General features: G+C 45.2%; 1 protein-coding gene across 1 annotated transcript in view; it reads right to left on the bottom strand.

Annotated features, from left to right (window-relative positions):
- Window positions 1-237: 237 nt before the first annotated feature.
- LOC146578297 (ephrin type-B receptor 4b-like) overlaps window positions 238-23,483 on the bottom strand; it is a 36,188-nt gene continuing 12,942 nt past the window's right edge. Inside the window, exons 2-21 of the mRNA XM_085257837.1 lie at window positions 18,971-19,041; window positions 18,738-18,880; window positions 18,301-18,661; window positions 18,012-18,174; window positions 13,675-13,830; window positions 12,794-12,942; window positions 12,509-12,707; window positions 12,298-12,425; window positions 10,249-10,414; window positions 10,070-10,160; window positions 9,731-9,786; window positions 9,501-9,614; window positions 7,364-7,611; window positions 6,580-6,726; window positions 6,434-6,502; window positions 5,905-5,954; window positions 5,697-5,796; window positions 5,304-5,497; window positions 3,364-3,522; window positions 238-3,253 (exon numbers count right to left, since the gene is read on the bottom strand). Of these exons, the coding sequence (XP_085113963.1) occupies window positions 3,148-3,253; window positions 3,364-3,522; window positions 5,304-5,497; window positions 5,697-5,796; window positions 5,905-5,954; window positions 6,434-6,502; window positions 6,580-6,726; window positions 7,364-7,611; window positions 9,501-9,614; window positions 9,731-9,786; window positions 10,070-10,160; window positions 10,249-10,414; window positions 12,298-12,425; window positions 12,509-12,707; window positions 12,794-12,942; window positions 13,675-13,830; window positions 18,012-18,174; window positions 18,301-18,661; window positions 18,738-18,880; window positions 18,971-19,041 (2,870 nt within the window). The 3' untranslated portion in view covers window positions 238-3,147. The remainder of the gene's footprint in view (window positions 3,254-3,363; window positions 3,523-5,303; window positions 5,498-5,696; window positions 5,797-5,904; window positions 5,955-6,433; window positions 6,503-6,579; window positions 6,727-7,363; window positions 7,612-9,500; window positions 9,615-9,730; window positions 9,787-10,069; window positions 10,161-10,248; window positions 10,415-12,297; window positions 12,426-12,508; window positions 12,708-12,793; window positions 12,943-13,674; window positions 13,831-18,011; window positions 18,175-18,300; window positions 18,662-18,737; window positions 18,881-18,970; window positions 19,042-23,483) is intronic.

A 23,483-nucleotide genomic window follows, 5' to 3' on the forward strand; every position in this document is an offset into this window, starting at 1 on the left:
TCATCTGGAGCTTAAATCAGGCCAAACCACGTTTCCTTCCCGACCTCTGCGAGCTCAAAACAACCCGTCCTCTGATATCTGCGCGCTAACGTATTTGTCACTGACGGTGACTCAGACGTAACACGGCTACAAAGAGGCGCCTGAGTTTGGTTTTACTTCATAAATAACTGGAACCGTTTGGCACAGTAAAAGTTTTCTCCTGGTTTTAACGTAAAGCAGACAGACAGGCAGCAGACGTGTCGTCGGGCATCTTTATTGGAGTTTTCCCTCGCCCAGTGGACATCCTTCTTTATGACAACATTATTAACAATAAAAATATTCTCATACATTAGTGTGGACGTATAAAAGGCAGAGCTGAGTTCACAACATTCAAAATTACGCATTTAAATAAAATTTGTTTCCCAAAACAAAGTGTTTACATTTGTCTGTCCAATGAAAGTGGATCGATGGTGGACTGCCACTGACTCAAACTCCCATCATGCAACACTGTGACTTACAGAAAGGAGGCATGACAAAGAGGAGCTGTTATTGGCTTGTTAGTGCTTTGACTGGCAGGTAATGGACCAATGAACCAGTTTATGCGATTCAGTAAAAATACCATTAGAAGTGGATTACTCAGACTTTTCATGGTGATTCAGTCCTGATGATCAGAACTCGGATGACAGAAGGTTTACTGGATGTTTCAGCCTCCAGCTGGAGGCCCACCAAAGTATGTCGGCAGCTCCTTTTGGCAGTTTCATGTTTTCATCCATCCAAAAGTCCCACCCTATAACCGAAGGATCTACAGCAGGGGCGGGGAACTCCAGGCCTCCCTGCAGGTTTTAGATGTGTCTGATTTTAATGGCTAAATTAGCTCCTCAGCATGTCCTGAAGTTCTCCAGAGGCCTGGTAACGAACTAATCATGTGATTCAGGGGTGTTGACCCAAGGTGAGATCTAAAACCTGCAGGACACCGGCCCTCGAGGCCTGGAGTTGGCCACCCCTGATCTACAGCCAACAATCCCTTCTTTTTGTTCTATATTTCAGTCAGCTCTGATCTCAGAGGCCTTTTCAGTCTCGTCTGTTCCTACCAGGTTACTGCTCTGCAACGACAGGATACGAGACTTATCGTGATGTTCAAAAATGTAACACCTGTTATATTCTGTTACCCAACAGCTCCTTTGCATGCATGCAAACCTCTGCAGAAACACTGCAGTGGACAATCTCCTCCAGGTCACATGATTAGTTCGGTGGTTTTAACTGGCTGATCATCGTCTGCTGGAGTTACACCTGAGACGATGACCACCATGACAATAATTTAGTTTATATAAAACTAAATTTTTAAAGAACACGGTGGCTCGGTGAGGAAGGTGATGGCGGTGTTCAGGTATTTCCTGTCTGTGAAGCATCGCTAACAAACACTGCTCCTCACATTAATGAGTGTTTGGCCGGAGAACAGAAGAGACTGAAGAGGCAAACTGCCAAATGTTGGCCTGATGGTTAATGTTAGTGTTGTAAAAGTGGAAGAGCTGGTTTGTGGGCCGCCGTTAAACATTTATGTAGCGAGGCAGACGCACAGTCTCGCTCCAGTGGGCAGATGTGATCTTTGGTCCTGAACCTGGATCGTCTCACTCGCCTCCGTGAAAGCTAAGGCAGATTGCTTTTATACGTTTCTCTTCAGAAAGTGAAGACGACGTTTCGCCTGAAATGTAGGTTTACTATAAAAACTCTGATCTCCTGCTTTGTGTAAAAATACGATCAAATATCAGGTACAAAAAAAAAAGTGCTACGATACAAAACCATCAATAGTTCACGATTAAACAAAAAGATGTCTGCTGTAGTCCTCAAACGTAGTCCTCGTGTCCAACACTGAAGCTTTGAATGGCTTTTCACTTCCTGTGGAAAATGGTCTTAAAACATTAAACCTGCAGTGGCTTCATCCCAACACGTGAAAGGCTGATAAATGACAGTCACGTACGTTTAGGCCACAGGGAGCTGAGTCTATAAAGGGGAGATCATGTAGGTGATGGATGCCTTACAGCTGGAGGACAAAATACACTTGAGTACGTTCACAACACAGAAACCCACTACAGGTGGGCTTCGATCGTTTGTAGGCACCGAACAATTTAAAAAACTTTCAGTCTGATTGAGAAAACTACCGTGTGTACAGTTAAATACTCCCACATGACTTCCCTTAATCCAGAGAATTTCAGCACCCGATGAGTCACATTTGGAGAAGTTCTGGTCTGAGCAGGGAGCGAACATTCCCAAAGACTTCCTTGAAAAGTACACCGGTGTTTTCTGAGGCAATCCCAGAATATTCCTCACAGATTACAAACAGTATGATGCTGAAACTTTGCTAGAACATGCTGACAGGTCACATCACGAATCCCTTCAGATGGTCCTGAACGCTGGTGTGGAAATAATCCCACTGAGAGGGAGATTACCGACCGGTGCGTTGGAATTCCCGCATGTCCCACATTCCCAAGATGTCCTTCAGAAACACGTGTGTTCAGATTCCTGCTTGAAGAAACTCAAACACCGTCCACGTCACCGTAAAACCCGTTCGGCTCATTTTAAAAGGCTCTGAGGTCTGTGCGGTCACAGTGGCAGCATCCTGCAAAGGGTTTGTTTCTTCTACAGGAAGTACAAACCAAAGTATCCTGCTTGTGTTTCCAGCAGAATTTAGTCATTTTCTGCCTGTAATTTTTCTCTCTTGGTGTTTCTTCAGTGGAAAATCCTCCTGCCCTGGAAATCCAGCCATCAAACAGGCTGGGAAAGCTATGCTCCCAGCAAGGGGCGGAGCTTAGTCTTTACAGTGGAGGAACATCCAATCAGAAGAGTCCACATAAGGAATAGTTTCCAAAGTCTTCCAACATCCTTTCTGTGCTGGATGCTGATTGGCTGATTTCTGTGAGCTCTGCTGTTCAGAGTGGATTTAAAAAAACAAGCAACCTCGAGATGTGGTTCAGCGAGACGAGCCAATAGAAATCCTGAGGTTCAACCAGCCCGTCAAAGAATAGTCATCTCATTCCTTCGTTCTGATTGGTTGAAACTGCATCAGTTAGTGTTTCAGGCTGTAAAGCGTTCCCATTGGCTGGATCGGGTACAACGGTGGACAGCGTCAGGGTCATTTTGAGTGTTGTGCTGTGACCAGGCTGCGATTGGTCAGTAGAGCATGGTGGGTGGAGCTTTGTGTATCCTGAGCGTCTGGATGGAGGAGAGTATCTTCTTCTGGTGCCCTGCGAGGGTCACGCCCACTCTGAGGAGGTCTCTATGGAAACAGAAAGAGGGTGATGCAAATAAATAAATACAAATATAGAGCTTGGTTTCCCTGAGTGATGACTGGCAGGTAGCCAATCACAGAAAGAATAAGTGTCTTACTCAGTGTTGAGCTGCGAGACGATGTCCAGGTTGGTGAATCCGGCCTGCAGGAAGCTCTGCTCGTAGCGCTCCATCTTTATGGCTCGGAGCCACTCGGAGACCGAACCGCATGCCGACAGAGGAGGCGGGACTCGCTGGTCCAACAGAGGATGGGACAGGCTGAAAGGACAGGGCAGATGTGAACGATGACATTCCTCAGCGAGTCATTATTAGAGCAGCGTGTTCAGACCTGCAGCCTATAAAATATGTGGCATGAATATGTGAGCGTGAGATTTATTCTCCTGCTCTGTTATGGTTGAGGTTAAAATAAGCAGAGCGTGCTGGCTTCAAGCCACGAAACCCTTAAAATGACATGTAGGTCTTAAATATAGCTGCTAAGGTTTACATTTTAACCCCTTTTTCAGTCTTAAACTCAAAGACGTGTAATTTGGTGTAAAGAAGAAAGTTTTCCCAGGAGCTGCTGTGTTTGGGATCATTATCCCGTTCATGACCCAGCTTTGGCTGTCAGACAGACTCCGCAATAGGAGCTTATGGTCAACTTGGTTTTCCCCGACCATGATGGTGTATTTTACACTTCCAGGCTGGGACGTTGTCTTGTGAGTTTTCTCAGATAGTTTCCAAACCTGCCTATTCTCTCCTGTCAGCTCTTCCAAACAAGCCTCACACTTTCAGTCCTGATCTAACTGCAGAGTCTGAGATTAATTTGCTGTGATGATTATGTTGAATTGCTTGCAAATTGCATCTGAAAGCTTCAGACCAACAAACGGCTGAAACGTCTGCTTTTATAAGGCACCCATACTTAATGATGATGGAGAAGACAGACCGGAGTCATGTGAAAACGTTTGTGTTCATGTGACAGAAATGTTACCATGTTGTATCCAAGCACATGACTTTACTTTGAACATCAGGAAGGATCGTGTCACACAGCAGGATAAAATCATCCCTGCTGGTTTCCACCACACCGTCACACCCAGTCTGATGGTTTTATGGTATTAAATTATTTTCTTTACAGTGTTGCATCACTGCTTCAACTTATTATACAGGAGACTTGTCCTGCTTTTATTTTGAAAGTTCAGTCCTTGCTAACCACTGATCCCAGAGGTTTCCTGTTTTCCGATTTCTCTCGGCAGATTGGCCAGCTGCTGTGGTGGATGGACCACCTCCACCTCTTGGACTCAGGTGGAGGTCCTCGTCCTGCTATGGAGGGTTGCTGTCACGGTGTGTTCAAAACAACCTGAAATCCGTGCCAGGCAACAGTGCCACATACGTGTTCGTGCAAGTGAAAATATGTCCACTTTGGCAAAGAGAGAAAAAATAGTTTTGCGCTGTGTCACAGAAGCCTCGCACTGAGATTCTCGCATCACTTTACTCCTCCTCCGCCCTTTGGCAAATATTTGTGAATTTCCAAAATACCCAGCAACTGAACTCATGCACGTAAGGCGAGCTGAAACTTAACTTCCTGTTTGGTCTGCACAGTTTAACCAGAACCTGAAAGGCCCACAGTGAGCTCCCCGAGGCTGCGGAGCAGAACGAGGAGCGGCTGCTCCACCCGTGGTACTGCTTTACTATCTGCTGCTAACAAACTACAGGAACTTTATTCCTCTCAGAAAGCACAAACATGCACGCCGCCTCTGCTCTCGCCGTTAAAACAATCTCATTCTTATCTGACACTGATCTCCATCCTCCTCCTCCTCCTCGTGTCTCTGATGTTCCTTCACTGAAAGAGGAGGTGGACAGTCGGGAGGACACGGCTTCATTTGGAGTTTTAATCCAGGAATGTGCACCTGCTTGTGTAAACAGCTGTCAATCACACAGCTGGCTGCCCCACATTCCTTTGTCTCCCTACCACACTCTGACCTTTGACCCCGAACCCACCAGCTGGTGCCTGAATGACATTCCACGGCTCCGGCCCCCTCCCCCTCTCCTTCATCGAGCCTCACCTCTGTGCCTCTGGGTGCGTCACTTTCAGGGAGGTGGGGTTTCGGATCAGCCTGTCGAGGGACGCCACCACGTCGCAGAACCTCGGCCGGTTGGCTCGCTCCTTCTGCCAGCAGTCCAGCATGAGCGCGTGCAGGGAGGCGGGGCACTCCGGCGGCGGGGGAAGCCTGTAGTCCTGCTCGATGGCGTTTATCACCTGATGAAGCAGAAGCGTGAGAGGCAGTGAGCACTCTGTCATTCTGATGAAACGGCTTTTTTAACCATCAGCTTTGGACACCTTTGCTGGAATAATTTCAGCTTCTTTTATTGTAAATGAGCACTAATGATTCAGTCGTAGTTTCACGTCCATGAACCTCCAAACAATCAAGTTTTAAATGTATAACTTTGTTCCTTACGTCCTGGTTGCTCATGTCCCAGTACGGTCGCTCCCCGTATGACATCACTTCCCACATGACAATCCCGTAACTCCACGTGTCGCTGGCTGAAGTGAACTTCCTGCAATCAGACAGTAAAATCATCAAATGATTATCTACAGAACACTATAATAACAATAAGAAGAGGAAGCCTTTATCCACTACGCCAGCCTGCAGTACTGGCACTCACCTGTACGCGATGGCTTCAGGAGCCGTCCACCGAATGGGAATCTTGCCGCCCTAAAAAACAAGACTGGATCAGTCAGGTAATAACCGAATTTCACAATAAAAGCACCCAGGTAATGCTCAACAACAGAGGACTGAGACCAGAACCCTGAGGATCTCCAGCAGAACCAAAACAGAGCTGAAAGACCAACCAGACAGACGTGATTGATGATGAAGGTCTTAAAGACAACATTCATCATCTACTGATGAATAAAAGACTTCCTGTTAAGAGCTGTCATGACCAGAGACAAAACTCAACTTGTAGCAACAACATGCGAGTTGAGCAGCTTTGCATGATTCACAGTTCAAAGTAAACCTTTATCTGAAACCAGCCCCCCCAGTCCATCCTCTGTCTCAAAGAGCCCGTTTCATCTTCTTTCCTTTAAGCCAACTTTATCCTGATTGGCTGTCCCTTACAGCAGATGGGTGTGGCCTTTGTGTCTGAGATAAGGATATCAGAAATCATAAAGAGACAGACTGTGACAGTTACTCACCAGAGAGCTGGTGTACGTCGGGTCTGACGAGTTTTCAGTCAGAAACCTGCTCAGGCCAAAATCTGACACCTGAAAAACACAAAACCACAACTGTCAGATCTGTTTAGATTAGTCGAGCGGACAGGTGTGCAGGGCCACACCCTCACCTTACAGACCAGGTTGGAGTTCACCAAGATGTTACGAGCCGCCAGGTCTCTATGGACGTAGCTCATTTCAGACAGATACTTCATTCCTGCTGCGATGCCGCGCAGCATCCCCACCAGCTGGATGGTGGTAAACTGGCCATCATTCATCTGAAAACAGACAGGTAGAGGGTCAGACAGGTAGAGAGTCAGACAGGTAGAGGGTCAGACAGGTAGAGGGTCAGACAGGGAAAAGGTCAGACAGGTAGAGGGTCAGCCAGGTAGAGGGTCATACAGGTAGAAGGTCATATAGGTAGAGGGTCAGACAGGTAGAAGGTCATACTGGTAGAGGGTCAGACAGGGAAAGGGTCATACAGGTAGAGGGTCAGACAGGTAGGGGGTCAGACAGGTAGAAGGTCATACTGGTAGAGGGTCAGCCAGGTAGAGGGTCAGACAGGGAAAGGGTCATACAGGTAGAGGGTCAGACAGGTAGGGGGTCAGACAGGTAGGGGGTCATACAGGTAGAGGGTCATACAGGTAGAAGGTCATATAGGTAGAGGGTCAGACAGGTAGGGGGTCATACAGGTAGAGGGTCAGCCAGGTAGAGGGTCAGACAGGGAAAAGGTCAGACAGGTAGAGGGTCATACAGGTAGAGGGTCAGACAGGTAGAGGGTCAGACAGGGAAAAGGTCAGACAGGGAAAAGGTCAGACAGGTAGAGGGTCAGACAGGTAGAGGGTCAGACAGGTAGAGGGTCAGACAGGGAAAAGGTCAGACAGGTTTGCTGCTCTGTGACTGTCCCCCTCTCACCCTCAGGAAGCTGTCGAGCGCCCCGTTCTCCATGAACTCGGTGAGGATCATGACGGGGCAGGAAGTGGTGATGACTCCCTCCAGGTGGATGATGTTAGGGTGCTGGAACTGTCCCATGATGGACGCCTCCGACAGGAAGTCCCGCCTCTGCTTTTCCGTGTAGCCACCCTTCAGGGTCTTAATGGCCACGTAGTTCTCCTTCCTGCCCGGGATCCTCAGCCGACCACGACACACCTCGCCAAACTCACCTGTACAGGTATACGGCACAGGTTACATTACTTTTACAATAGTTACAATTCAAATGGAAGAACACACCTGTATTTCACTGGGGATAATTTATTCAAATTTAATCCCCAGATTAATGATAAAACTGCCACGTGAAAAGATTTCAGATATACTGAACACAACACTGTCTGTGCACCTGTCCTCACCTGATTCAGGAAATGGGAAGGTAACACCGAGGTGGTGTTATTTTTGTTAAAAAACAATCACATGGGCAGGTGATGAAAGATTACGTAGTAACATTGGCTATGGTTATGACAGCAAATGTAAAAATAAACAGTCATACTCCTGCCCAGGTGTATCCAGCCGAGTCATAACAACAATGTAATGACCTGACGTTCCACAGGTGTATTTTCCCAGGTGTTTGTTTTCCTTCAGGCTTAATGTCATAGAAATATCTAATATGAGAAAAGAAAAGCCACCTTGCCAAATTCACCTCCACCTGTAGGCTAGAAGACAACAGCCTCATATCTCGTTTTATCTAATAGGCAAAGGTAAGAAAAGCTGGAGGAGGTTTGAGGGGATGCTGGCCAATCAGACAGAGCGGGGTCACGGGAAATGAGAGGGTGGAGGTGGAGCTTAAAGTGAGTGTAAAAAGGTTCAGGTGGATGTAAATCTGGAGGTGCAGAGATCGGCTGACAGCAGAGCCCCAGAATCCAAACACAGACCTGCCGCTGAGCGTCGTCTAAGGTGAGAGCAGAGCGAGTCCACGCCAGCCGGAGGCAACGAAGTTTCCCTAAGTGGAGGCAGATCTTTGCGTTCTTTGAAGACGGAAACAGTAGAGGACCCACAGCAGAACCCTGAGGGACTCCACGTGTCAGAGCAACTAATGAGGTCACACGGTCACCTGAAAACAGCCAATCGCAGCAGGGCCGAACCCTCGACGCCGCGCAGCCCCATATCTACTCAATAAAGAGGACTCGTGTTATTGATACTGGAGGGGTGTAATGTTCCTTTAAGGCTCATTAGCGCATACCAGCACGTCAACACCTCCCTCAGCACTCACGCACATGTGGCCTGCGTGTGTGTCTGAGCGCGCTCGCCAGCCGGCGGTGAAAAGTTTGCACCCTTGTTTCCGCAGCAACCGCTATCCAGTTACATCTCACCAATGTCATCACTGAGAGCACTACTGTTACAGTAGCTGCACACACACTCAATCAATCACGCTCTCTCACGCCCTCGCACACACTCGCGCACAAACGCGCACGTGGCGTGTTTGCTTTTAATAAAACAGGGTTCATGACGGAGAACAAATGACATCTGATGTTTTCTTTTAGTGCGAACACAGCTTCGCCTCATCATGGGAAAGTTAATGTTCCGCTCTCGAGGGGGTCAAAGGTCACAAACACATCTGGAAGACTTTACAAAATAAAAGTCCTATTAAGACCCATAAGTTTGTTTTGGCCTTTCAGAAACAACAGAAGATATTTGGGCTTTTTGTTGTCGTGCTGCTGCGTCCGTGCAGACTCCCTAACAAAGCTCCAGAGGCGAACAGCATCCACAAATGCTTCCAGATCCCAGAGAAATTCCTCAAGATTCCCAAAATATACGCCACCATATCCACTAATAATGTGTTCCTGAATCTTTAATGATTTACTTATTACAATAATCACGAAACCATTCAAAGGTTTTTGGCATTCCCAAAAAGGCTGACGTCTCTAAAACCTTTAGCTGCACAGATGTTCCTTCAAAAGGTTCCTGGAGTCGTAAAAACATTCTCTGAGCATTCACAGTTTCTTTTAAAACACCCGAAATGGTCTGATTGATGAGAATTTCATCAAAAACTTATGGCTTGGAGGGCGGAGTTTGCCCGTGACAGAAGTTTACACCACGCAGACATACAGGTGTGGGTTACCTGCTCCGATGACCTCTTCGATCTTAACGAAGGAGGCGTCGATCTCTTTGGCGAACTCCCTCACGGCCTCATTTGGGTCCTCGTAGGTAAACGGGTCGATGTAAACCTTCATCGCTACAAAAACAGCACAATCATCATCGTCAGTCGGCCGCGTTCATTTAAAACCGTTTGTATCAGACTGGCTCATTGGCCGAGTTGTAGCTCTGTCTCTGATTGGCTGTCAGACTCACTCTGCCCCATCTGGTAGTGGCCGCTCTTGTCGTGGATGTGCGCGCTCCTCTTCCTCCTGGTGACAGACAGACAGGTACAGACGGCTGTTTAGATTCAGAGCAGCTGCGGGATTCTGGTTTCCTCAGGAGACACACACACATCCTTTGTTCTGTCGCTCTCTCAGGAATGTGATTATCTCGCCGTATCTCGCCATCGCTCTCACAGTGTCGAGTTTCTCCATCTTAATATAGTCGACATGTCCCACCCTGCTCTGTGTGTGTGTGTGAACCTGAGGTCAGTGTGTTCTATTGTTCTGCAGAGGGGAGCAGGGAGGGTGCATCCTGAACACACGCACTCACCGGTAGCAGAACACGCCAACTATGGCCGCCACAGCGAGCACCAGTATCCCCAAAGAGGCCGAGACTCCAGTCACCATCAGCTGGGACACACCTACCCAGGAAACAAACACGCAGGAGTGAATCTCAGTGTTTTCACCTCTCAGACTCTAAAGAAAATGTAATAGCATGCGACCTCGTACCGTCAGGCAGCGTGTTGAAGCCGGTCTCGGCACCGAATGAGCCGTAACCGGCCTGAGAGCGAGCGCGGACCTGCACCCGGTATCTCGTCGCCCGCTGCAGCCCGTTTAGCACCAGAGAAGAAGACCTGCTGAACACGTACTGCCACTCTACCGACTCCTCACCATCCTGATAAGGACACGTTAAGAGTAGGCATTAGAGTAACGCAGGAGTCCTAGTGACACGCATTAACAAAGGTCCTCACAGGACTAAACAACGAATCTAATCTGCGCTTATAATCTGTGTGTGTGTGTGTGTGTGTGTGTGTGTGTGTGTGTGTGTGTGTGTGTGTGTGTGTGTGTGAGAGAGTTAACATATGCAGACATACATTCGCTCCAGCACAGAACCAAACCCTGTTCTACAAAGATGATCCTGCTAAAACCAGATGGAATGTTTTACAAAGTAACGCTCTTGGAATTTTAGATATATTTTATAAACACACACTAAAAGACAGAACGTAAAAAAGGCTTCGGTTTGAAGTTCACATGGACTCAGGGCCCAGGTTAACTTCAGGGTAGGGCTGCTTGATTATGGCAAAAATGATAATCACGATTATTTTCACTGAAATTGAGATCTCGATTATTTGACGAGATTTAACCCTTTAAGACCTACCATAGAACCAAGTCGGCCGGAGCTTATATTATTTTTTTACATGCTGTAGTGCCATTAGTGGGAGCATTTTTGTTGCTATACATCAATACAACTGTTATAGCCCATATTTTAATAATATGTATGCATTAAGTCCATAGTAACTACATTAATTGCGAAAAAGTGCAATAAACTACAAAAAAATTAAAAATTGTTTTTGTTTTTTTACATATATTTCTACTTGGAGAAATTTAAGAGGTTTATCCCTCAAAACTTTAAATACAATAAAGTTGCAAAGAATAGTTTCCCACCACAGGAAATTTATTTTGAGTGTCTTCATAGTTTTATTTTGGAGATACATCAATTTTTATATACTGCAGGAAAAACAAAAAACAATCCTATGATGCAAATTTGCAAAGAAAACAGCAGGTGCATCAAAATAAACTATTTCCAGCAGTGCAATTCGAGTTCTAAGCATCCCAGCAACTATTCAGAAAAGTCAAACATGACTTATAAAAACACCAGTATAGGCTTTTAAGGCCTACAAGTAAAAAACTACATTTTCCGCGAAAATGACGTCACTTCCTGTTTCAGGCAGGTCATGGCGGACATGCTATAGTTCGTGCTGATGGACGTAGGAAGTGTTACAAACAGCTGATCGGATCGGCAAAGCGTGTTTCTGGAATATTATGTTTTTGTTCCTGCAAGCGCTTTTTATGCAATTTTTGCAAAGCTATATGTGGAAGGAAACCGTGACCGAGGACAAGCTGATGGCATAAAATGTAAGTACAACTCCTCCGGTTTCATATGCAAAACAAATTATTGCGCTAGCTTACACGGTTCCGGTTCTACAGGGATTTAAAGGGTTAACAATAACAATGTATTGAATAATGACTTTTAAAAATAATATAAAATAGTGTGCAAATACTGATAACAGTGCAAATGTTTGCGATATAAGAAATAAATGAAAAATGTAAACATCTGTGTTTAGTGAACTTTGCAGTGTTGCTCTGTGGTGCAGCTACAACACTGTAGCAAAGTTTACACACTGTGTCTACTTGATCCACGTCTGACTGAACCCATAATGTTTCCACACCACTGAAGTTTTTTTTTTTTTTACCTCTCTTTTCAACCAACGGCAGTCACTCTCCTCTCCAAATAACTTCTGCTTAGCTTTCCGAGCTTCCCTCGGGTCCTCTTAATTGTTGTGACGCGTGTTCGAAATGCAGAGAGGTGCGCTCGATTTGCCACACGGAGCAGTGCAAGAGTAAAGCACGAGGGAGGGGCTAATAATCGGCTCAGTCATTTTTAATGATCGTTGAAAGCCCAGATCGTAATCGTGATTAAAATTCGATTAATTGAGCAGCCCTACTTCAGGGTTAACTTAGCATAGAGGTCCTAGTGATGCACGCATGTGTGTATACCTCAGGGCTGTAGCGCAGCTCGTAGTCCAGGATCTTGTACTGGTTGTGCACAACTGGGACGCTCCACTCTAAAGATAGACTGCTCTCTGAGGCCTCCACCCTCCTCAGACCAGATACTGGAGGAGGAACTACAGAAACACAGACCATCATTCACTGATCATTACGTTTGTGTGCACGAAAGAATTCTGGGTAATGTAGTGTGTATCTGTACCATCTCTACTGGTGGTGATGTTGAGCTTGCTGGAGGCTGGCTCTGAGTGGCTGAGTGCAGACACGCCATTTAGCGACTGGATGGTGAAGATGTACTTTGTTTGTGGGCGGAGCCCCCAGACGACGACACGCCGCTGGGTCAGGCCGTTCTGCGCCGGCCGGTAAAGAACGCTGTCGCCACATGGGAAGCAGGAAGTGACCTGAAGAGGAGAAAGAAGAAAAGGGGCGGGGTCAGATCTGACAGCTCAGACTGGTGCTAATGGTGACAGAGATGGCGGTGGCGTACCTTGGTGGCAGTGGCGGGCCCGCAGGTGGAGCACAGGACTCTGTAGGTCAGGTCATGTCGTCCTCCGCGGTCCAGTGGCTCGCTCCACTCCAAAGTCACCATGGTGTCATTGAGCTGACTCACCGGGGAGCGAGGAGCCGAGGGAGGCTCTGCGGAGGTCAAAGGTCACAGGTCAGTGCCTGCTGAGTATCACCTGTCAGACGCTCAACATCATCTACGTTTTTTTCCCTGAGCAGCAACTCTCAGGCAGGCTGATACCTGAGAGTCAGGCGGCCTGTTTTCATTCCTGCGTAATGAGTTTTTCTTCTTTGTCTGCAGACTGATGGAGGAGCTGAGAGATAAGAACTTCCTGCCTCCACACAAACATCAGAGTAACCTGAGACCTGTGTGTGTGCGTGTGCGCAGTCGTTACCTGTAAGACCTCGACATTACACACACACGGACACAAGCACAAAGAGGTAATGAGCCTATTAATTTGCCTAATTGCTGTTGCCTGAGGGGATGTAGTTAAAGGGGTGGGTCGGGGTACTTAAAGAGGCGTGGAGGCTTGTTGGCAAAGAGCCCTGTGTGTGTGTGTGTGTGTGTGTGTGTGTGTGTGTGTGTGTGTGTGTGTGTGTGTGTGTGTGTGTGTGCGCGTGTGTGTGTGTGTGTGTGCGCGTGTGTGTGTGTGTGTGTTTGTGGTCCAGAGTTTACACAGAGTTTAAAGTGGTCTCCAGATTATTTAATAACAAATTACATCACGTCAGTCTGTGGAGACTAGAGGCGAGGTCCTAGTGAAAGACACTCTCCAGCTGCATGATGGGAAATGTAGGACAAGAGGTTTCAGTGTTGTCAGAAATTACAATAATAAAGAAAATTAAATGAAAAGCAGAGGGACTTACGTGTGCAGGCACTGTGCGGCGGGTCCGAGTCGGCTCGATAGAAACCAGAGTGACACGGGCAGTAGGCGGAGCCTGGGATTCTTGTGTTGCTATTGGCTGGACAGGAGCTGCAGCCAACAGGTCCTGACTCGGCTTTAAAATGACCGGACGGACAGGCTGGAGACAAAGGCTTAGAATTAGCATTCACCTCTAAAAACACACACACATATGGGATTGTCCACCTTCACCATTAGCCTGAACCCACATGTGCACACACATCAGATCTCCAGAAGCGCTACAAAAACCGCACTTCCTCTATTGTCCACTAGGGGCTCCAGCAGCGTGCCAGTGCTCATAGACTTCCATGTTAAAATTTCAATTCTACAGCATGTTTACAACCTGATATAAAAAATAACAAGATTCAGTTACACACAGAGCGACGTGTTGTGGTTTAATGAGTCAGGCCTATATCAACAATAGACCAGGTGTAATCATAGAGTGCAGAGAACAGCAGGGTGTTTAAGTAAAAAGAACATGATTACACGTGTATAATAAGCCTCTGAAGGTATGACCTGAAGCGTTTTACATCCAAACAACTGTTTTCTGAATGCAGTAAAAAGCTCAGATAAATGTGCGTTACAGAAACCAGAGCTGACATCAGAGTGTTTTCTCACAGGTGGTGGGGTTCCACAGGGCTCTGTTATTGGTCCTCTACTTTTTAATTAGGTTTCATTTAATTCTGCTTGTAAATGCACTGGATGTTTATTGCTTCATCTATGGGGGGGTCTACTATTTTTGTACCGCACCTGTTTAAACTGGTTAGGCTTAAAAAAGGATTAAAGTTTAAATTATTAGCGATGTGGGTTCTATGGCAGGCAGCCTGAACTGGACCTCTGGATTGTATTTGTGCCGTTGGAGCCTTTTGGAGCATTTCTAATACAATTATCTGACCAATAATAAACTGCTGTGAGGTTAATTGGACTAAAAGACAGCTGGGCTCCATTTTTGTGTGAAATTCCAGAATTTTATTTGAACGTGACAGCAGCCAAAACGCGAATATTATACGAACATTATTTTGAAGCAATAAAATGTAGTCACACTGCTTTGCAGTTGCATTTATAAAGATCTTTTAGTAATAATTAGTTCTACAAACCGTAAAAACATTGAATGTGACCTGTTGTCTGAACACAACCAGTTTGAGTCAGTCAGAGAAGATTTGAGCTGTTGTATTGTTAGTCAGAGCTCACACAGGCTGCTGCCTCCTGGCCTCAGGCTCTAAAAAGACGAGGCTTCAGAACAATGGGACTAAAACCAACAATGAAGGTATCAGGCGTGCCAGCGAGTCCCAACTAAAGCAAATGTTCCACTCAAACATGACAGTGAACCTCGAAGCAGTAAAAGCAGCTCAGTGTGTCCAGAAACAGCTCAAACCCGTCAGTGGTCGTCCCCGAAAGAGATCAAACAGTCCCAAAGAAACACACCCGCCTCTCCTGCTCATGCACACTCCAGCAAACAGATGTTTATGAACATCTGGAGCCTTTTATTAGAAATGAAACATGTTTGTGACGTAGAGGTCGATTTCTGTCACTGAGGTTTAAAAATGGTTGGAAACTAAAAATGGTTCATTTATAGGAAATATTAAAGAATGAACACATGATTATGTTAAAAAGAGCAGAGAGTGAAAGCAGAGAGGTTTGGCTCTGTGGGTTTCTGGCCTGGAATGTGAGTAATGCTCAGAGCTGGGATCAGGAACACCGCAGAGGGATGAAGGGATGAAGGGAGGAGTGCAGACTCACAGACAATAAGAGACAGGAAGTGACCTTGGCTTCAACAGGATGTGGAAAGTGCTGCCATGATGTCATCACTGGCCTCCCCTGCCAAGCACGGGAGTAAGCACACACACATGCACACACTCTGCTTAAGCAGCACTAGTTAACCTCTGACCTCTTCACTCAGCCTGGCTCTTGCCCCTCCCCCTCCCTCAGAAGCAGAGACAAGCAGAGGACGTCGCTGCTTCTGCTGTCGCCGCTGCAGCGCTTCCCGCTCGCAGTCAGCTGACCTTTGACCTCACACAGAATAACAGGAAACTTGGACAACCAAGCCGTCTGCGGCCCGCGTCGACCTCGCTCTGCTTTCATCCCGCGGCGATGGCGGAGAGGAGAGGAAGCGTGGAAACAGGACGGAAACGTGCGGCGAGCGCGGAGGCAGGACGGACTCCGATTACAGCGCGTTTCCTCCAGAGAAACACCGCAGCAGCTGCTCCTGCAGTTTACCCACAACCCCTCTCACTTACTCATTAAAGTAAACAGCTGCACACGACTTCAACGACAGCTCAATAATAACTTTCTCCTTCAGGCCTCCACCATCCCCCACACCGCCAGTCTTATTCTGAAAGGACGCCTGAGCGGCGTGAAGGAGCCGGCACAGCGCGAGACTCCCCGAATACTTTAACAACAATTTATCAAAGTGTAACACAACTATTTTAGAAATCTCCTAAAACTTTCAACTTTAAACCTAAAAGTAACAGAATTTTCAGCTACGTTTGAAAAGTAAATAAAGGAACATCTTAATGACAAATAATCACGTGCTTCTCTGTTTTTCAGCTGGTGTGAAGCTTCATGAATAACAGCATGAACCATATTTCGTTTGCACAGACTGTGATTTTAGTCACTGCGCAGCAGTTTGTGACTGTGTGTGAAAAGTGGATTATAAACTCACTGTAAGAAGCTGAACACTTGTTGACACAGCCACTCCTCTACTGTGACCCACACCGCTTCCTGTCATTTACTTAACAATAGTTACTATAGTTACTGTTAACAGTGTCCTAAGTGTGCCTGTTTTTTAACAAACCGTTTTAAACATTGACTTTCAGGATAGAATCAGAGAAATGATCATTTCTTTTCTTTAATCTCGGTCAAAGTTTCCTACATATTTTCAACTCTTTTTCTCTAAAATCTCACATCTTATTTTCATTATATTCAGTTCAAACGCAACAAATGTTTTTATAACATTAAATTAAATCTACATGTTTCTTAATTAAAGGACTTTAACATTTGACTCGTTATAACTTTAAAACAGAAGTTTCTTTAAATAATACATTTTCATTTTTTGGATGTTTTTCATAAAAATATTACGTTTACACTTTTAAAAACTCACTTTCTACTAATTTTGTTAATAAATACAATTTAGTTTTAGAAATTCAGTTGAATTTCGTATAAAAACACAACAGCTGTTTGTAATCACCTTGATGAACTGAGACATTCATTTATTTGTAACTGTTGACAGTTATTTTTCAACATGTTGCAAGTTTTAATAAAACTGCTGATTTGCTGAAACAATTAATGTACTAATACACAACAGATTTGTCTGTTTTGTTACAATATTAAACAAACTTTATTGTAAACTCCATCAACACCATTTTACTTTTTTCTTCAAAACCTTTTGTAATTTAAGTGATTTAACTTCTGTATTGTGACTATTTTGACTTTAATAAGATTTGTAGGACTAATATTACTAATAATAATAATAATATTGTATCACAGTCAGACAGTCAGGTACAGTTATACCAAAATATAAACAATTAAAGCTTTTTTTATTTCAGATTGTTTGTCTATAAATCTTTGACTCTTTTTAATCTTAAGATCAGTTTGCTTCTCATTATAACTTTAATAACAATCATAAATAAAAACATTACAAAATGTAATGTTTGGCAGCAGTGTGATTCTATTGTCAAACAATTGCGGTCTTATTGTGGAAGTGACGGCTTCCTCTGATGCCTGTGCTGATTACAGAAACAGTAATCCTTGTTTACTGATACGTTTCAGGAATCCTCTTACACGCCGTAAGACAACGACTGTAATCTGGTTATAATCTGGTTATATGTAAACAAACGTTGTGATCTGAGCTCATGGTGGGGAAGAGAAACACTTTCTTATGTTTCCATTTCCCTCAGATTTAAAGTGTTTACTGAGTAAAGCTGTAACACTGAGAGTAATCTGATTACTGCTGAGTTTTATCCTGCTTTACTTTGGGGCCCCTGCTCTGCTCGCTCTCACACTGTCAACACGTCGCTCTCTCTCCCTCTAATCGCCTCCAGCTTCTCCTCTCTGTTTACTCGGACTCGCAGTTCTGACCACGAAGAATTTTAAGTGCTGATAATGAAGCGGCGCACAGGAGAAGCTTTTACTTTGTAAAACAAATGATGGTCGGAGCTGTTAGTGAGTTCAAGTCGTGACGGTGAACCCGAGGTCTCGGCTCGGGCCTTCGAATGTGCCGGATTCATTCGTTCCATCTCAGTGATGACGCTTTTACTTTGAAAACTAACAGGAGGTCTTTTGTTTTATGGACTGCACTCTCACCTCTGCAGCGTACGTCGGTCTCTCCTGCTTCGTATCCAGGACGACAGGCGCAGCTGGACGTCGGCTGTCCTACCCACTCCCCGTCTTCACCACAAAGCATGCTGGGAGGTTGTGACTGCTCGCCAGGCGGCGTCACGGCATTCTCCACGCACACACCCTGAGCCTGCAGCAGAATGTCAAAATAAAAGCTCGTAGACACAAAAGCTTCAGTTACAGTGCTTTTATTTTTAAACTCAAAGGTGAGCTTGTTATGTACAAGAACGCTAGACTCCACTGTTGCTATGGTTACCTGTTCCACCAGCGAGTGGGGGACGGTTTCAGGAAAAGAGGCGAAGGCGCGGCGCAGGGGCGGGCACTTCCTGTAGAACACACGCACAGAGAGCAACGCCATGCAGGCGCTCTGGCTTTGGAAGGCCAGGTAAAGCCCCGCCTTACGCAGTCCTTCCAGCCGCAGCACCTTGACATTAGGGCGGCCCCTGGCGTCACGCAGCATCAGGTGGTCGGCGGCGACTGTCGCCACTTTGATGTAAGGGTTCTCCATCCAGGCCGGGCTGGTGAGCGTGGCGTCGTCAGCCTCTGACGGGTAGTAGTACAGGTTGAAGGTCTCTTTACACGGCTGCCTCAGACTGGAACACTCCATCATGGAAAACCTGCGTCGACACGTTCAGAGCTTATATTCGTTTCTCCGCGTTAATCAACATCAAACGACCTGTGATTTCCACCAACCAGATCTCCACGTAGACCGTGGTCGCCGCCTTCAGAGGGATCCAGCGCGTCCTCAGCCAATAGGAAGAAGTGCTAGTGATGGTGCAGATCTCATAGGTCCGCACAGTGTTTTGCTGATCGTCCCTCGAGCTCGCTTCCTCCCACTGAGGACAGAGACGGATCATAGGTGAGCTTTTCATTCAAAGCAATGCAGAGTGTTAGCTATAAGCTAACAGATTAGCTTTGATGTGTACCTGCGAGTCATCAGCAGGGTAGCTCGTCCATCTTAGGTCAGATGTGGCCAGCTTGGTGTTCATCAGCACATCTGAAACACAGACAGCAACAGTCAGCAAGTCCTGGGCAAATAAAACATCCTCTAAAAATCACCCAAAGTTCATCCCACTGCAGGTCTTCAGCAAACCTACTGAGCACTCCTTTAAAACCTCGACGTAGTCCTCTACAGGCAAGTCACCACACTCCCCTCAAATGCTCCAACGACATGCTTGCTTGTGCCCCTTAAAACATTCCTCAAACACCCTCCTTGAGTTTGTCAGCAACGTCCTCAAGCAGCACTGACGTCACTTGGGACCTTTCGAGACTTCTTGGACCGTTTTAAAGATCCCAGCAGCCTCCTAGAAGTGTTTCCAAACCTCTTAAAACAGCTGCAAATGTTATTTAAAACCTCTTAAAAGTTTGCTTAAAACCTTTTAAAAGACCCTCCTAAGGTCCTCAACATACCTTCAAGTCATGAGACTCCCAATGGACCCCCACAACCTTCTAAAGATCTCAAAAAGCCTCTTAACAGTCGCCCAAATGACCACAACAAACTGGTAATGTAAGAACACAACAACCTCCTGATGGTTCTTTGAAGCCTAGATGTGTTAAAGGTCCCTCGATTCCTCTTAAAAATAAAATATAATGTTTTGAAACTGCATTAAAGTTATCTGTAAAACCCCTCGAGGTTATCAACAAGTTCCTCAAACAGCAGTGATGCCACTTGGGAATCTTTTCAGACTCAATGGTCCCAGCAGCCTCCTATAAGTTTTTCAAAACCTCTAAAAAGGCCCCTAAATTCCCTAGAAATTCCTCCAAAGTTCTCCTAAATGCTCTTCAAACCACCTGTAAAACAGCTTCTTCCAACCTTATAAAGCTTAAAACCTCCTAAAAGTCAGCCTGAAGCCTTCAAATCATCAGTCAAGGTGTCTCAAAGCCTCTCAGCCACTCAGATGCCTCCAACACACTTGTATTTAATGCAAAAACTCTTCAATTTTACTAAAATGCCCCTTTGAAAACATCCCACGTGTCCAGAGCTCCTTAAAGTCTTTTTTAAAAATCACGTCTTTTACGACCTCTTTTGAAAACACCTAGGTGTCTCTGAAAGCTTTTGAAAAAGCGTTTGGAAAACCGCGTGAACTTGTGCACTCGCGTCCACAACCACTGGAAGCTCAACAAACCCCTGAAACCATCAGAACCGCTCGGTGACTCCGGCAGACAGAGAAACTCACGGAGGCCTCAGACGGAGCAACAGAACCAGATCAGCTGAAGGCGGCGCTCTGATATGAGCTCTGATTTTTCACTGGAAGTCAGCAGGTTCAGCCAGACGACCCACAGGAGGTCTTTCAGCGGCTTCAATCAGGGAAAGTAAAAACACAGACGGTCATACAACACAAGGGCTTCTTTCTCCCTCTGCGTGTCTCTGTGGAGGAAGGAGGACAGGTGAAGAAGACCAGGCTACACCCCGACAAACACACACATTCGAAGCATGCCTGCACATGTGTAATATCTGCCGTGAGTGATGGTGTGTAATCAGCGTTGGAGGAGAGAGGCTCAGGAGGCTTAACCCTGACACACACGGTGAAAAATGCAGACGTTTCTCACACTTTTCCCCTCTTCCTAAGCCTCTTAGACCTCCACAAGCACCATACGTTCATATCAGTCCTCTGCAGAAAGTAGTCCCATACAAATACAACATTAATGCTGCTGTTTTCTGAGGATTTCTGTTTTCAGTCAGAGCTCAGAGCCGCAGAAAGAGAGCGATAAATCTAAGCGTGCTGGTTTCACTGCTGCAGGACTCATTTACACGGGAGGGTGGTGTTCCCCCACCTTTAATATGACAGGCCTCAGCTTAGGCTTTGATGTTACTGCCTACATCCAAACAACGTAAACGTCTTGGTGCTGTAGTTCTGCATAAATCAGCGCGCCGCTCTGCTGCAAGCTTAAATTTAGCGTGTCACGAGCACAGCTGGAAGCACTGATGGGGGCGTTTTCTGAGATGTGATCTCACTTCCTCTTTAGCAGCGCTTGTTTAATACGCACCTTTGTTCATTTCTGCTGACTGTGACATCCAGGTGCCTTCAAAATAATACAAATACATCAATAAAATCATCGTGACGGCTTAGTGAGGCGGGCGGAGGCGCGTGGAAACATTTGAGGCCCGACTGACATTTTTTACATTTTTATGTGGCTCACTTCCTGTTTAGTGTCTGTGTCGCTTGCAGCTATTGGCTGTGATGGATGAATGCTTTCAAAATAACATAAATCCCACACGATGACTTTTGTTAGGCTGGAGTGTTTAGGCTTATAAAATCCAATATTATGGAAACTGGCCTTTGTTATTATTACAGATTTGCTTTTTTAAAAGATTAGTTCTCACAGTTACTTTATTCAAAATACGGAGGACATTTGTCAGTCGTGTAGGAACGTCTCCACGTGAACGGAGACTGTGAAGACACTTCAGGCTGGCTGTGCCGAAAAAAATATAATAACTTTGTTTTGACTTGGCTTCATCCAGACTATAATATTCTTATTTACAAAGGGCATACGGTTAAAAAAAAAAGGTTGCATCTTGTGTAGACCAGGGCTGTCAAACATAAGGCCCAGGGGCCAGAAACGGGCCTTGTAAAGCTCCAATCTGGCCTGCACGAGATTAAAGTTTAGACCTTTAACTGTATTTTCACGTTTCACACTTTGTGTAACTAATAAAGTTCTCCCTGTCTCTGCTAATAACACTACAACAAAGTAATCAAGTAACAGACCAACAAAGAAATTAGGCCTGTGCGATACGACCAAAAGCTCATATCCCGATATAAGACATTTATCGTCCCGGCAACGATATATATCACACATTGTTTACATTTTCTGTAAATTCTGTGAATCTCTGGCTGGTTTTTGCTTTTCATCTGTAAACACTCTGTGTACTCTTTCACTTGATTCAGTTTATTTTTTTAAATTTCAACAGACTTTTAGGCCAAAGTGCTCAGCAACAAGCAAATAAAATCCTATAATTTCAGCATTAACCACACTGCAGCCATATCATTGGTCAGATAGCTGCATTAGAAATGTTTATAAGCCTCCAAGAGCACACAAACAGTCCAGGGGTCCAGTTCAGGTACCAGCTAAGATGAAGCCTAGCAGACAAATTTCAACAGGATCTTGAGCTTTATTGTGAAAAGGTTTATGTGGAAAATAAACAAGCAGACGCAGGAGCCACGCGATGGTTTTACCGTCAACGCATAAAAACAGTCGCTTGCCGGCCGCAGTGTGTTTATATTAAATATGAGAGAAAGAGAGAACCCTAAGAAATAAATACAAATAAAAACAAGATGTTGTTTTGTATTTTTTTCATATAAAACGATGAAAAAAATATACAAAAAATGCACATTTGCGACACCACGAAACAAACGATAGCGTAATGTGAATGTCATCGGATATATCGTTATATCGAACAGCCCTAAAAGAGATCAGAAAGAAATATTTTTATTTTTTTTAATGCAATGGGTCCACAGTAAATTAAGTAAAAGACAAAAAAAGAGATTTTGTGTTAACTAACAAAACCTTTCAGTTTTATAATGACAGTAATGAGCTACAGAACTGCTGACACACTCATTTCTTACACTTTAGGTTTCTGTCATTTACTACAGCAGAATTTCTCTATCATGGGGAAAAACACATATTATACTTGTATTTCCAGGATTAAAGCTGCACTGGACCATTTACGATTAAAGTGGCGTACGAGGTAAAATGAGTGTTAGCTTTAGAGGTGTGGGGGACGGTCCACACTAACTATTAAAACCTCTGATCGCACAGCTTTAAGACAAAGAAAGAAGAAAGAATCGTCCATACAATCTTAAATATTGTTTTTCTAAAGGATCGTCGACCTGCAGACTGAAGGATGAATAAATCATCCAAAGTTCAGGCTTCAAAGTGAAAAACTGTTCTTACAGTCTGTGATCTGAACCTTCAAACGGACACTTGTAGGTCTGATGTCCTTATAAGGTCTAGATCTAACCATGGTCCTCACAAAACAGGCAGACAAAACACACACACACACAAATACAGCTCTGGAGAGAGTGTGTGTGTGTTTGTGAGTCTGTGAGTCCACGTCAGTTACACTTCATCGGCTCTCTTTAACCAGATTAATAATCTGTAGTGGTGTGAAAAAACACACTGACCTGCCTGCGTTTCTCACACACACACACACACACACACACACACACACACACAGTCTCGTCATTCATTTGCTCTAATAGCTTCAGTCACTTCTCGTTTTAATTAACCGACAGGCAGATTTAAACAGTTGGAGCGCCTGACTGTGTGTGTGTGTGTGTGTGTGTGTGTGTGTGTGTGTGTGTGTGTGTGTGTGTGTGTGTGTGTGTGTGTGTGTGTGTGTGTGTGTGTGAGTGATTACAGCGTGGAGAAAGGGAAAGCGGCCCTTCCATCGTTCTGCTTGGCAGCAGCTGAGGAATGAAGCCGTCTGTAATTCTCCCC

This window comes from Mchenga conophoros, linkage group LG3, assembly GCF_057382185.1.
Source record: "Mchenga conophoros isolate Kocher_MC1m ecotype Shallow Benthic linkage group LG3, M_conophoros_male_GT1.1, whole genome shotgun sequence".
In the NCBI taxonomy this organism is placed as follows: Eukaryota; Metazoa; Chordata; class Actinopteri; order Cichliformes; family Cichlidae; genus Mchenga; species Mchenga conophoros.